The 15,063-nt window shown below is 47.5% G+C and overlaps 1 protein-coding gene across 3 annotated transcripts in view; it reads left to right on the top strand.

Moving 5' to 3' along the window:
* Positions 1-14,824, top strand: part of tnrc18 (trinucleotide repeat containing 18) — a 42,114-nt gene extending 27,290 nt beyond the window's left edge. For 2 of the 3 annotated variants that reach the window (XM_076084905.1, XM_076084904.1), the window contains exons 18-30: positions 1,958-2,116; positions 2,630-3,090; positions 3,524-3,658; positions 4,210-4,351; positions 4,439-4,556; positions 5,342-5,417; positions 5,557-5,665; positions 6,021-6,137; positions 6,551-6,703; positions 7,887-9,676; positions 9,793-10,029; positions 10,749-10,823; positions 11,058-14,824. In XM_076084905.1, the coding sequence (XP_075941020.1) occupies positions 1,958-2,116; positions 2,630-3,090; positions 3,524-3,658; positions 4,210-4,351; positions 4,439-4,556; positions 5,342-5,417; positions 5,557-5,665; positions 6,021-6,137; positions 6,551-6,703; positions 7,887-9,676; positions 9,793-10,029; positions 10,749-10,823; positions 11,058-11,264 (3,779 nt within the window). In that variant the 3' untranslated portion in view covers positions 11,265-14,824. The remainder of the gene's footprint in view (positions 1-1,957; positions 2,117-2,629; positions 3,091-3,523; positions 3,659-4,209; positions 4,352-4,438; positions 4,557-5,341; positions 5,418-5,556; positions 5,666-6,020; positions 6,138-6,550; positions 6,704-7,886; positions 9,677-9,792; positions 10,030-10,748; positions 10,824-11,057) is intronic. The other variant, XM_076084907.1, reaches the window with a different exon arrangement.
* The last annotated feature ends 239 nt before the right edge of the window (positions 14,825-15,063 follow it).

Raw genomic sequence — 15,063 nt, 5'->3', positions numbered from 1 at the left:
TTAGTTAAATTTACTTTGTTTATTGATGTGGTCTAGTGTTTGAGTGTTTGGGGGAAATAAATGCATCGCGACTCGTTCCAAACGTCTTGGCGGCACCAGTCGTATTAGATGCTGGGGATATTTGGACAATAGAGCCCCTCCTCTGTGTCTACTAAACCTTCAAATAACCCTTTTCCCTTTACGTCACTCTCTCTGACATCTTGCTCCGTCCTCTCACCTCCTCCCCCTCCTCGTCCTACCCATGATGCTTTGAGTGTCTCTCAGCCTGTTCCATGTGCTTGTGCTGCTGCTGCTGCTGCATTACAGAAGCTTGGCAAGGACTAGCGCAGCCTTGAGCCTACGCTACCTCGCTGTGGCTAAAGCTTTGCTTGACTTAAGGCCAGGCTGAGCTACGGCTCGGCTGCCCCGCCCTGCCTGAGGCCACACCCCTGTCTCCTGCTCTGTAAGTAGGAAGTGCCCCTTCCTCTATTCTTCATTAACTGCTAACATGGACCGTGCTGAAATTGAACCACATACACAGAATATTAACTTTTTTGTATTTTTATTCTCAAAAGATAAAGCTCTTTCATGAGAGCCCTGGTTACCTCCACTTCCCCAGCGTTGTGTCTCCTGATGGCTTGAAGAAGTTTATTGGAAGACTGCTGGGAAAGAGGACGTAGCCATGGCTACTTGAACCTCATACATACCTCAACATTAGACCAAGGGGCCTCACAGGGCTGTCCTCTCAGTGCCTGCCTGTTGTATCGTCTGCCTGCTTCAGTTAACACACGGTGGATTCACAGCACAGCGTGTGCTCCAGACTAGGCTCCTAAAACAAGTCCTTGTTTAGTAAATATGTATTTTATTCTTATCTGGAGTCACCGCACAAGTGAACCGTTTCATTCGTTGGCCGGAGAGGAACTTAACGTCCAATAAACATCTTTTAGTTCTTGCCGGCCTCCATTGGTTTCACTTCTTGCTGCAGTGATGTAAAGGTCTACTTTGGTACAGCATTACATCACTGCTCTGTATGTTTGCAGGTGTAACACATTTCAACCAGAGACTTTCAGCCTAGCGTTACAAATGGCTGCACATTTTTATGGCCGCCTCTTTACACTTCAAAGTGATGAAGACAGAACATATGAAGGTGTGTTGTGCTGTGAATCCGCCCACAATGTTAACGCTCTAACCCACGAGGAGATGCTTCTCTGTTGCCATAGACCTAACTGCTAACAACGTGTGTGTGTGTGTGTGTGTGTGTGTGTGTGTGTGTGTGTGTGTGTGTGTGTGTGTGTGTGTGTGTGTGTGTGTGTGTGTGTGTGTGTGTGTGTGTGTGTGTGTGTGTGTGTGTGTGTGTGTGTGTGTGTGTGTGTGTGTGTGTGTGTGTGTGTGTGTGTGTGTGTCAGTCAGACAGACTTGGAGGAAGAAGGAAGCAGTTTTTCACTTCTCCCTGTGTCACATTCCCCTGAGGTTTTTCTTTTTCTCCTCTATATAAATGAAAATGGAGTCGAGAGTTTCAGCTCACATGGTCTCAGCAGCTGTGTGTGTGCGCGCGCGTGTCGGTCAGCGTGGATTACATGCATGTATGTGGTAAATCCTAATTGCTCCTGCTGTGTCTTGCTTACTCAGCATTACAGTGTGAGAGCAGGCTGCAGTGGTTTGGACAGTAGATCTCTCTCCACTGTCGTCTCTGATCAGCTGACATGTTAAGATGTGGGATTGTTGGTGTGTGTTTGTATAAAACAGTCTGTTATTGTAAAGTCCATGCTTCTACACAGGCTTAATTTAGTCTTTATATTTAGTTTGTCTTCAAAACGTATATCGATCCCTTTTCTTTCGTTAATTCCTCTCCTCAGCAGTGCAGTCTTTGTGTCCACAGTCAGTAGGAAGCGGAAGTAGGAAGTGATTTGACCTCTTGGCCCAGACCAATGCTGCCGCCGCAGTCTCCTCTGAGCTGATCATCTTTTCTCTGAAACAGAAACGTCCGAGGACGACAACGAGGACGAGTCTGATTCGGACGATGAGGAGAGCGGGCTCGGTCTGCTGGCCAGGTTTGCGGCGAGCGCGCTCCCCGTCAGCTCCACTCCATTGAGCATTTTCCACGACGGCAAACAGCGCAGCAGGCAAAGCACTCTGGGTAAAAACTGATACGACTGAGTTGCACGTGACGGAGCATCATGTCTGTGCCAATAACCACAGTGAATATGGATTACCTTATTATGTAAAGTAGCAACAAAGAGAGAGAAGTAGATAAAAACACAGTGATGTGGCTTTTTCATTCATTCTCTGCACAAACGCTTCTGTCTTTACCAATTTCACAGATTCCCATGACCCAATTTATTTTATTTTTTTTTGTGGTTGAGCAGGTTCACCGCCTGAGTGATTGTTGAGGATTATGTTATTGATTCTTAATTAAATATTCATTTATTTCTAATTGTCACATCAGGCTGCATGTAATGATTCAGTCTTCAATAATGTATTAGTTTCAAATTGATCAATAGTCCTATTCACAGTTATTGATTTCACAAAATCTAACACCTGCGTTTATTACTGGCTGCATGTTTTAGTTAGTGTGTGTGTGTGTGTGTGAGTGTGAGTGTGAGAGAGAGAGAATAAGAGTTTTGTGTGACCCTGTCCTCTCCTCTGTCAGGGTCTTCAGAGTGCGAGTGGTCAGACTCTGGATCAGACCTGCGACTGAGGAAGTTCCCGTCTCTGCTTCACGGCAAACGCTCAGCCCCAGAGCTTCCCCTGTTGCCCCCGGCAACCCGCCGCATCGACCAGACCAGCCCCTCCAAGCGAGATGAGGCGCTGCCCGCCAAGCGCAAGCCTCTGCCCAAACCACGGCCCACGCCGCCCCGGCAATTTAGCTTCGACCTCCCCTCGGGCTCCGGGTTCGGAGGCTTCAGCGAGGACGAGGGCTGGACCCGACGCCGCAGCGAGAGGATCTTCCTCCACGATGCCACCACCTCAGCCGGTCAGATGCCTGCGTCAGCCGCCGCCTCCACCGGTCAGAGCACCTCCTCCTCCGGCTCGGCCCCGCCTCTCACCCCGAAGCCAGCCTCCAGACCCAAACCCTCCCCGCCCAGCAGAGAGGGGAAAGATGTGGTGAAAGTACGTCAATAATTCATCGGGGGTTGTTAATCACCAACTGAGAAGAGCCTTAAAAACAAAGAGACTCTCCGCCTCTCCTTGCTCCTCGTCCTTTTCTTCTGTTACTGTTTCACTCCTCTCCTCCTCCCTCAAACTCTGGTTCCCTCACATCCTTTTGTCTCCCTTGACACCTCTGTGTGTGAGAGCGTGTGTTTAAGTGTGTGTGTGTCAGAGTGCCAGCAGGGTTTCCTAGTACTTCAGTCACTGCAGCACTCCCCTGCTGTCTGTGTGGTGTTGCTGACAAGAAAGGACAACTGCAGGCTGCCTGGCAGCATCCCACCCTCAGTGTGTGTGTGTGTGTGTGTGTGTGTGTGTGTGTAAAGATGTAAATCTGTCAACTACGTCCTCAGTATGCATGCTTTTAACTCTGCGTGTTGTGGCTTTTGCAAACCAGAAAAAGAAGCCGAAGGACTCTCCTCTGCCCGTGAGCCCGTCCACTCTGTGCAGTCCAATCACAGACGTCCCTGCGCCTCTGAGCCTCAGCCCGGCACGCAAGAGCCAACCGAAAGCTAAGACAAAGGCCAGAGAGGTCAGTGGGATGATGGATCAGCTGTCATTATGGATGTGAACTTAATTATCCTGGCAAGGACAAAACCATAACGTTTGAAGCTGTCAGACCTAAATGAGGCCACTTTACTTTCTTCAACACGTGCACACACGGCAACGTTAACCGATAGCTTGTGTTATTATTCTCACTAGTGAGAGAAAAAAGTAAACCTCTTGCAACGTGTGATTTTCCGCCAAAGTGTTGCGTTGCTCTCCATCTGCCACCAGCCACAACTAGAGTTTGTTTTGGAAAGCACTAAAGGCAGCTGAAGTGTGTGCATAGCTCTTTGTGGTGGTGGAACGGCAGAGAAAAGGTTGTGTGTTCAGCAGCATAAGTGTTGTAATATGTTACTGTTTCACTTTGAAAAGTTCATTCGTGGTGCGTCAGCCTGCTTCGTTTTGGTGGGCTGCTGCGAATGAATCTGCAGAAGCAGGAGAACCTTACAGCAAACAAGTCAGGTGCATTCCACATCCAGACGTTTAGGGAACAGATTTATCTTATCGACTTGTTGGATAATCGGTGTGTTTTCGCAGCCTTCCAGAGGAGCGGTCAGCCGGCTGATGGAGAGCATGGCGGCAGACGAAGACTTCGAGCCCAACCAGGACAGCAGCTTCAGCGAGGATGAACTGGTCCCACCGCGCAGCAACAGCGTGCCGGAGAGGTCCTCCACGCCTGGTCAGTACACAACAACAACACCCTCCACTACTGCTTACAACCGTTAACAAAGATATGCTTATTTACTGCCTGTGTTGCTGTGTTCAGCTCCAGTGCAGTGTGTGTTGGATAAGGATTCTCTGGTGGACGGACTCAGAGTTTTGATCCCGATGGACGACCAACTACTGTACGCAGGACATGTCAACACTGTACACTCCCCTGATATGTGAGTATGCCTTTAAACCACTGGAGCCCAGTGATAGATGTGCAGCCTGTAATGGTGGAAGCACACATCTGTTTGCACCATTACGAGCAAATCAATCAGTGTGCTCCAATTCTTTGTCCCCGTTGAAGTACCTGATTTAGCAGCACATTGATGGAAGATGTGTGGAGAACCCCCAGACATTTAAACTAGGAAGCATCTGCAGGTGCAAACCACGGTGATCTGTTGCTAAAGCCTGCTGCCGGTTAGCCTAGCTTAGCATAGAAACTGGATGTAAACAGCTAGCCATAATCAATTGTTGTTTTCACGTTTAGGTTTTAGTACTGAGTAAACAAAGGGCATACGGTACAAAAGCAAATAAGCATTTTTCTAAAATGGCTAACTATTCCTCTAAACATGTACAATTAGCATACACACAAACATAAAAACGTTACATTCAGATCTAATTTTGGTCATTTAGCTGACGCTGAAATCCGGAGTGGCTTAATTAAAAGAAAACAAACAGACTAAAGCCCTGTTCAGACGGGATTAATATTCCAGGGGAGTGTGGGTATTAGTCACGCTCTGAGCAGTGAGCTCTGTTCGGCAGAGCCAAAGCACTACGGTGGTAGTTGGTAAAAAAAAAAAGACAACACACTCCCCAGCCTGCTGCACATCAAAGCAGTCACAATCAGGTTAAAGGTTGAGTCCTGTCTCTGGCGAAGGGACCACTCGCACTGCAGAGACAGCTGATCTTACTCTAGAGAGCGCTGATCTTTGACCCCGATTCCCACATTTCCTCCCTGCAGCTACAGTGTGGTGGTGGAGGGGGAGAGAGGGAACCGACCGCACATCTACTGCTTGGAACAACTGCTGCAGGAGGCTGTGAGTAAACTCTCACACGTGAATCCTCAATGTTTGTGGAGACTCTAGACACTTTTTGAGGAGTTAGAAAAGTGAACCCGTGATGTGCCGGTGCAAAGTCGGTCCATTGAAATGATGCGAGCACCTTCTATGTGTGCAGATCATCAATGTGAAGCCCCCGGCCGTGCGCTACCTCCCAGAGGGCACCCGCATCGCTGCCTACTGGAGCCAGCAGTACCGCTGCCTTTATCCCGGCACCGTTGTCAACGGTATTGCACCAGCGCAGACACACACACACACACACACACACACACACCCATCACTTACATAATAAGATACATAATCTACTTACATTGACAACTTAATTGTAGCTGGCAGCACAAACAAATATAAAAGATCTTCACAGAGTATAATTCAGCTCAGTTTATTGCTTTAAATAGCCGGATAGTAATGGGAACATAATTAGTCCGGGTGCGTTCTATTCAGAGCGCTTTCCTGGAATGAACTATGAGTAATATTGCTTGAGTGATTGGGTGTCACCCAGTTATACAAATCAAAACACATTCTTTTATCTCCTAAATGTGTCAAACTCAAACTTTTGACTGTGTTTCGTCCCATAAACAGGAAGTTCAGATATTGACGAGAATGATGATCTTATCACGGTGGAGTTTGACGACGGAGATACAGGCCGCATCCCCCTCTCCCACATTAGACTGCTGCCGCCAGACTACAAGATCCACTGTGAGTACACACACACACACCCACACACACACACACACACACACACACAATTGCATCTTACCCTCACTGCTTGGTTAGCAAATAATATCTTTGTGTGTGTGAGACTGTGTGTGTGTGTGTGAGCAGGCCTCGGATCAGGCCTGTCTGCATATGCATGAACGCTATTTGTGTGTGTGTTGATGGTTTTAGCAGAAGTGTTTTCCCCGTAGAGGGCTGCTAACTTACAGCTATTCCGGTACATCGCTACTCTTTGAACCGCTGTGTGTGGATGTATATATATATATATATATATATATATATATAGTTCCCGGTCAGCTATAATGTCCAGCAGTCATGATAGAACCATGAAGAGCACACAGTTTAAATATTTCAGATCCACCATAAAGCCCGATGGCTCTCTGCTTTCTGTCCAGGCGCCGAGCCGTCCCCGGCGCTGCTCGTGGCCAGCTGCTCCAGGAGGCGAGTCCGCAAGTGCAGCAAAGAGGGCAAAGAAGTGGGAACAAAGCCGGACGACAGCGCTCCTAAGATCAAAGGAAGACCTGGTCGCAAACCCAAACCCAAACCAGGTGAGCTAATCAAACTGCTTCCTCAGGAACTGATGGATGGATTGAGTAACAAACAGTTATGTTCTGTTGTCGGCTTATATGAGGCTTTAAGCTTGACTTTTAGTACCATCTTTAGTCCACTTAATAATTATTACCAACCCACCGACCCGCTGCTTGTCCTACTAATAGATCATATCCTCTGAGTCTTTACTTGACTCTCATGTATCGATGGTAATGCTGGTAGAAACCATGAGTTTCAAATCTTTACGAACTATCAATGAAATAAAAGCTAATGTTTCCTGTGGGAGGTAAAGATAATGGAGGTGGTGCTTAAGATAAAACGAGTGAATTGTACATTAATGTGCTGCCGTCACGTTTGTCTTTATTTGAAATGTGCTTTCTTCTTCGGTTAATTCCCGGGGACCAGTAAAAGACATCTCCTCACATACTGGAGCCAAACGTGTCGGCACAGCGTAATCAAATAAGAGATGAGTTTTACATCAGTGCTCATCGTGGAAGAGCAGAGTTTCTCTTCTGGGTGCCTCACTTATCCATTTAAAGATACAGTTGGTAACAATAACATGAAGAATTCATATTCGCTCAAACTGTCACTTGACAGTCGTACGTGAGACAGGGAAGCTCCTCTGCCTCCTCTTAGTGCTCCTAATGGCATTTACAAGATTCCACCGAATATGACAAAAAGTTATTTCATTTGCGTTGATGATGAGGAATAATAATAGAAGTGAGTTACATGCAGTGCGTTGCTGTCTTCTTAGTCTTTTGATTCATCTTTTTAAAACAACAGGACCAACAGAAATAGCTCAAGGCTCAGAGAGGTCTTTCATCAAACGTCTCATATTTGACCACGGCTGTCAGCTCTGATTTCAGTTTATTAAAGTGGCTCAAACAGCTTCGTTGTTGTTCTGTAAAGAGTCCGTGCCTCTCGCTGTAATAGATGGCATGTTGCATGTCTGATTTGCTGACGCCGGCCTCCTTTCTACTGGGGTATGCAGTTCTGAAATGCAATGTTTTCAATTCAGAATTGTTGCTCATTTGTCATCTCAGCATGTGAGTCTGCGGACCACAAAGATCATGAAGCCACACAGTGAATATGTCAGCATGTCCCGTGTAAACCTGTTTACATTTGGCCCAGACAAACAGAGTTCTCAAACCTTTTTGTGGTCTTTCCTTTCCTGTTTTTCAGAGACCTCTTTGAACCCAGATGGCCGTGAAAAAGCTGATCCTCCATCCTCCTCCTCCCCGCAGCCTGCAGAGAGGCCCCAGGCTCCAGCCAAGCCTTCCCAGGACCGGACCTCCTCTGTCCAGAAGGCGGCTCCGGAGAAGCCCCGCCCTGCCTCCCGGCCAATAATGGGAGCCCAGGCAAAACCAGGCCGCAAAAGCTCCGCCATTTCTCCTGCAAGTAGCCCCACCCTTCCCAACCCGGTGCCCCGGAAGGCCAGCTCAGCCCAGCCTGCTGCTCCTAAACCAGGCCGTGCCCTCCCTCCCTCCCTCTACCCCTCCACCTACGGAAAAGTCCTGACCGTGGATCTGTACAGCGAGCCCAACCTCAGCTCGTACAACAGCCAGCGCAGAGAAAGAGAGAGTCGCAGCAGTGACAGTCCCACCACCAACAGGCCGATGTCCCGACCCGCTATGGCACCGTCATCTACTGCGCCCAAGCCAAGCGCTTCGTTCACACCCAGACCCACTTCTGCTTCGCCCAAAACCAAACCGTCCTCGGACCATCACAGCGGCTCCAGACCCGGCCACGGCTCTGGACTTCTACCCGGTCCCGTCTCCAGGCTGTCAACAGGCAAACAGGGCTCTTCGCTGACTCCCAGACCTTCATCATCATCTTCATTGTCATCATCATCTGCACCAAGACCCAAACTGAAGATGCCGTCCGACCAGCTGTCCTCCAGACCCAGCTCCATCTCCAGGCCCAAGCCCAACCCGGGGCACAGTGACGCGGGCTCAGTGGTGCGACGCAAGCCCCAGCCTGCAGAGCCCCTCGTGAAGCTGGACCACGAAGGTGTCACCTCCCCAAAGACCAAGAAGACCAAGGCCCTGATGTTGCTCGAGGGTCGAGGCGTCAGAGGAGACCACGCCCCCATCACCACGGCCACAGCCAATCAGGAACTGCTAAAGGCGAGACCAAAAGCCCCGGATAGAGAGTCTGGCCTGAAAGAGAAAGACTCCGCCTACAAAGCTCCGATGCTGGCCAAGGAGAAGGCAGAAGTGCCGTGTCGTGGAAGTGCCGGCAGAGGACAGGAGGTGGACACAAGAGAGGAGAAAGGTAAAAAGGAGGAGAGGAAGGAGGTGGAGAAAAGAGACGAGAGGAAGATTAAAGATGAATCTCAGAGTAGCAGCAGCTCGGAGTCAGAGGAGGAAGGGGAGAAGGGGAAGTTGAAGAAAAAGAAGAAATGCACCTCGAGTTGCTCGTCGTCCTCTTCGTCCTGCTCTGGTTCCTCCTCGTCTTGTTCATCATCGTCCTCTTCGTCGTCCTCTTCTTCCACTGATGACTCTTCCTGCAGCTCAGATGAAGAGAGGACCCGTACTCCTCCACCAGGCCCCGTCACCCCACCTCCAGTACAGGACAAACCGAAAGAAGAGACGAAAGAAGAAGAAGAAGAGGAGGAGGAGGAGGAAGAGCTGAAGAAGGAAGTGGAGGTAAAAGAGGAGGAAGACGAGCTGTCTCCTCCCTCACAATCTCCCTCCCCTTCATCCTCTCCGACTCCTTCTGCTCCTGAGCCGGCCAAACCTGCTAAACCAGCGACGGGGAAGGGCTCGGGGCAAAGGGGTCGTCCTCCCAAACCGAAGCCCAGCGGAGGAGAGGGGAAGGTGGGGAGACCAAAGCGGAGAGAGGGCGTCCACCTCCCCACAACCAAGGAGCTGGCTAAACGTCAGAGGCTTCCCAGTGTGGAGAACAGGCCCAAAATATCTGCTTTCCTCCCAGCCAGACAGCTCTGGAAGTGGTTTGGAAAACCCACTCAGGTGAGAAGAAAAATATCACTTGAATATACACAAATCAGAAGAGAAACACCCAACTGTGCTCTTCCAAATATCCCTTCACTTTGTGACCAGTCTGTCCTCTTCTGACCCCCCCACAGAGACGCGGCATGAAGGGCAAGGCTAAGAAGCTCTTCTATAAGGCCATTGTGCGCGGGCGAGAGATGATCCGCATCGGTGACTGCGCCGTGTTCCTGTCCGCCGGCCGGCCCAACTTGCCCTTCATCGGCCGCATCCAGAGCATGTGGGAGTCCTGGGGCAGCAACATGGTGGTCAGGGTCAACTGGTTCTATCATCCGGAGGAAACCAACCCCGGCAAGAAACTCACCGACAAGAAGGTAGGAGCCTGTTCTCAAACATTCCCAGGATGCACTCGGAGAGCTTTTAACGTAGCCTCAACATTTCTGGCGAGGAGTTCTTTCCACCAAGTCTCCTACGGTCCTCCTTCCTTCTCCACTTTCACCCGAGGAGATCTTAGGACTGAGCTACTTTGTGAATAACTTTAGTCTCTACCAGGATCTTGTCATTTGAAAATGTCATAATTATAAGAATATTCTTTGAATTTCACCACTAGCAGCAACTCTTTGCACGAGGAAGCTTTATGACTGGACCCGCCCCCAAGAGCTTAAACATCGTCGTCATTGTTGAGGCATAAAACTCGATAAATCACGATCTGAGAATTGTGATTTGTCTTTCAGTAAAAGATCATTTAATTCCGTAATTTTATTTTGTCTGAATAACAGAAGGTCTTATTCACGGGTGAGAGCGTTCTGACTATTAAATTCCAGGAAATGTAAATCATGAAATTGGAATTATTCAGTTCAATCTCATAACTAATGGAACCTGCCTCCTTCATTCCCTCATTGCAATATATCATGCTGCTGTATCATTAAAAAGCCACGAGGTCATCATGATGAGGTCGATCATGACTTTTTAAAGCATTTAATGCATGATTCATTCACAGCTGTTCAGTAGAACAAACGCACGTCAGACTGAAGACATGTTTGTGTGTTATTAGTACGAAGCGTTTTTGCTAAAACGTGTCTGTCCTCTGCAGAACTGGGACCAGATGTGCGGTCAGTCTTTACCAGCAGCGCTGCACTCGTCTATCCAGAGGAAAGACTTCATGGAGGTGAGAGAGAACAAAGGGCTCTGCTAGCTACTCGCATTGTTCCACTCATGTTCTGATTGATTCTACTGTGTGTGTGATTGTGGGTCAAGTATACAGAAAACAGAAAGAAAAGCTGTAACGCTTCGTTTCTTTGCACTCTATTTCGGGGGTTCGACAGACAACAGGCGACTACCGTTAATTGTCTCGTTGGGCGGAACATATTTCGAATAAAACCCCTCTGTGTCTCTGTCACAGCGCGCCCTCTACCAGTCCTCTCACAGCGACGAGAATGACGTGCAGACGGTCAGCCACAAGTGCCTGGTGGTGAGCGTGGAGGAGTACGAGCAGATGACCCACACGCGCCGCTACGCCGACAGCGAGGACCTCTACTATCTGGCCGGCACCTACGAGCCCACCACGGGCATGATCTTCAACACCGACGGAGTCCCAGTCATCTGCTGAACCCACGCAGGACTCCAAGACACCAAATCACGACTCGCTTAACTTTGGAGTTAACCCCCCCCCCCCCTCCCCTCCGGTCTCTTCCCAAGTCTAATCACTGATCTTCATTCATGATGGATCTTTTAAGTAACGACACCACGATACACTTCAAACAGACTGTCACGAGCAGCATCAACTACAGAGACTGGAGACACTATAGACAGTATTACAAGGACCGAGTCTCCTGAAACCTTTGCACACATATAAGACTCCGTCAACACTGTTCTGCTCGTTGTGTTCAAGGGAAAGCTTGAGAACGCACACGAAGCACCTCAGTCTCCTTTTTACATGTAAATATACCCTGCATAGACACGCGTGTAAATACCCACCTCCATGTAACACACACACACAGTTATATATATATAGAGGAAAATATGAGTGTTTTATTTTCATGTAATAGATTTATGTCAGAGTACTTTTTTCTAAAGAGGTTAACAGTCGAGAAGCTTTAATGAACTGTGAATGATGGTGAGGAGAGAGGCGTCCGTCCGTCCGTCCTCCTGCTGTGGCGGGACGGACGGACGCACGCGGCGGTGATGTGACGTTGTGATTATGATGTTGCCGTGGTGATGTTACAGTCATATAAATGTATCTACAGAACAGCAGGAGCGACGAACAGAGACAGAGAGAAGTAGCGACTCCTTCCACCGCTGTCCAGCAGAAAGCACTTGGCACTTAACGTCTCTCCCAATTTAAGTTAACCCCTTCAATTCCCCTTTGACAATCCTCACCCGGGCAGGCCAACTGTCCGCGTGATACTAAAACTTCTGACTCCCTCAGAGACTCAGGCTTAAAGAGAGAGAGAGAGAGAGGAAGGGATCTTGTACTATGAAAAGCACTTCCCATTTTCATCTTTAGTTCCTATTCTTTGAGGAAGAATCCACCCTGAGAACATTTAAACACTACGAAACCAGCTGCTGTTGATGTATCTTGTGTTTTGCCCATTTTTTGAACAACACAGGGAGACTTAGAGCCGAGAGGAGCGAGAGAGACACCAGCTCCTCCACCTGACAGCAGCATAGATACAGGAGTCTGTGTTTGGGGGATGTCTAAAAGCATGCTGGGAAACGTAGGACAAAAATGGGTAAACCAAGAAAAGTAAAGGAAAACACTTGATCACAGAGTGACTCTGAATGCACTGAAGAAGACCGGCCGATGTATCGGCAGTGTGGGAGTCCCACAGGGTGGATTTGTCCTTTTTTTTTTTTGTTAATTTGAAGGTGTTTTCAGGGTTGTAAACATTGCAGTCAGTCCAAGATGCATCAAGGACGTGGCACAGACAGGGAGTAGGAAGCTGCCAGCGCCTGATTACATCATGAGCATAATTCAATTTTAACGGTTATCTGCCACAGTTTGGCTTCATTCATTCACTTTGGCTGCAGTGTGTTCAACCTCTGAGTGTCCTTTTGTCAGATGTTGTGTTTTTCTTTTTGCTTCTGCTGTTCTATGGACATCAATCTTTGCCGTTTTCCCCGTTCGATCACATTTCTACCCTCCAAGCCATCATCTCTGACACGAGTGCGCTTTGAACGAGCTCCGCTCCCTTCTTCTCCCCTAAACACACGCAGGTAAACGAACACACGCGGCCCCTTTTACACCTTCTTCTTTTGGTCTCTCTGAGCTGCTTATGAATTATTAATTTTTTCTCCACGTGCCTAGTTTAACCGTATTTCAGGGGGAGACCGTTGCATGTCGTGCTCAGGGTCGTGAGTGTTCGGGCGGCCTTACTCCCCCAGGCCTTATGATGATGATGATAATGATTCGCCAAAACCTTCGCTTAGGTCCCGCCCCCTACTGCTCCCTTCATCAAAGTAATCAGATCGGCGTTTTCCCCAGAAATGCCTTCCGTGTGATTTATAATTGAAATCCGTTCCTGAGCTTTTAACCCACTTTGTTACACTATTGTGTGTAGAGTTTGTATCAGATCTATATGCAGTATATAGAATACTGTGTACATACATACATATATATATATATATATATATATATATATAGTATATCTGTGATTATCATGGTGATTCTCTCGTGTTTCTTACCACGTTGCCCTCTCTCTGCTTTGCTGCAGAGATTGAAGATTGTCTTGTTGATATTCAATAGGTTTAATATTTTCTACTCTTCTGTCTGATTTTATTATAGGCTATATCCTATATTTACTCACTCTCAGACGGCTGCGTGACGTCTGGAGGACAGCCCAAGATGTTAATGTTGTTTTAATGTGACATATTTTTCGATAAATGACAAAAGACGTCTGCCAGTAGACTTCCAGTACAGGAGAGGTAAAGGAAACGTTTGATTAATGTGCTGCTAGTATTGAAAGTGGTTTGACAAGGTACGCAGTGACTTTAAGTGCTGTTTTCTGAAAATGACCCGATTGATTGATTGATGGCAGGACATCTTATCTGCTCAAGCCCCGCCTGCTCCTCAGGCCTGCTGCTCTTCAGTCTGCTCCCTCAGGCCGACGCTCACATTTCTGCAGACGAAAGTTCAAAAGTTTTGAGTGACAGTCGTCCAAAAATGGATCTCCGGCTGGTATCTCAGCTGTGGGAGCGTAATGGGAACACAGGTCGTACCGGTGTTTGCAGAGCGACAGTTCACATGCCCGTTATGAATGTTTGTTTACCCCTGGAGCTGCTAAAGCACTTTTTTTCTCTCTGTGTGTGTGTGTATGTGTGTGTGTGAGGGAGAGAGAGTGATAACACATCACACTCTTATCCTCTGGTATTACCACACACATGCACACACCTTTGTAACCCTTTTAGGTGTGTTATTGCCTTCCAATCTCTATTTGACCCCAATCTCCATCCAAAGCCCAGCCTTAGGCCTTCAAACAGGGTCCAACTCTCTCACACACACACACACACACACACACTCACTCATGTTTCGCCTTCATTTTCATTTGGTGTCATACGTTTTAAGAGCCTGATTTTCCATATGTTCTCTTTCTCACTGTCTGTTTTGCTTTGGCGTGTCTTTGAAATGTTTGTTTTTGCTGTGATTTATTGTTTTCAACCTTTTTGTTTCTTTGCATGTTTCCGTCATTTGTTTTCCCCTTGCTTCCCCTCTCTGAACAATCGTCCACGCCTCTCAAGCAATACTGCTGACAGGCACCGGGAGCTAGCTGCTAGAGAGAGAGAAAGAGAGAGAGGTGGACTGGAGGCTGGTTCTTCGTCTGCTGTTCCTTCAGTATCGTTATTGTCCTGTTACAGAAAAAAAAAAAAAAAAAGATTATTTTGAAAATAAATAGAACAATGATCTACGTTTTGTAAATGATCTTCACTGTGGAGTGGAGAAGAAGCTCTCAGAATATACTTTGTACACACATCTGATCTTGTAAAAATGCAAAAGGAACATTTTAGAGATAAATCTGAACCCGGATGTATTCTGTCACTCTGTACTGTGGTTGGTTTTTTTTTTTTTTTTTTTTTTTTTTTACAGACAGCAATCACGTTTATCAGTGTTTCTTTTAAATTGTTTTAGTAACTCGATATTTTATAGTTAATCAATAAACAGATGGAACTGTACCTTTGGTGTTCTGTGAGTCTCTTTCATCTCTTCAGGCTTTCCTCCTCTCGGATGCCTCTCATCCCTCTCCGACTGCTTCTGTTCACTTCACTCAGGAAACGAGCAGAAACGCAGCTTTGAGTTTTAGTTATATCTTCACAAAGATGCATGAAGCGAGAAGTTTGGCATTTTGGGAAACATCCTTGACTGCCATCTTGCTGAAAGTAATATAAGTAGATTGATACGACTTTATATTAAT

This window comes from Anarhichas minor, unplaced genomic scaffold (assembly GCF_050575085.1).
Source record: "Anarhichas minor isolate MPS153535 unplaced genomic scaffold, ASM5057508v1 ptg000007l, whole genome shotgun sequence".
NCBI classification, from domain to species: Eukaryota; Metazoa; Chordata; class Actinopteri; order Perciformes; family Anarhichadidae; genus Anarhichas; species Anarhichas minor.
This window is presented reverse-complemented; position numbering and strand designations above follow the sequence as displayed.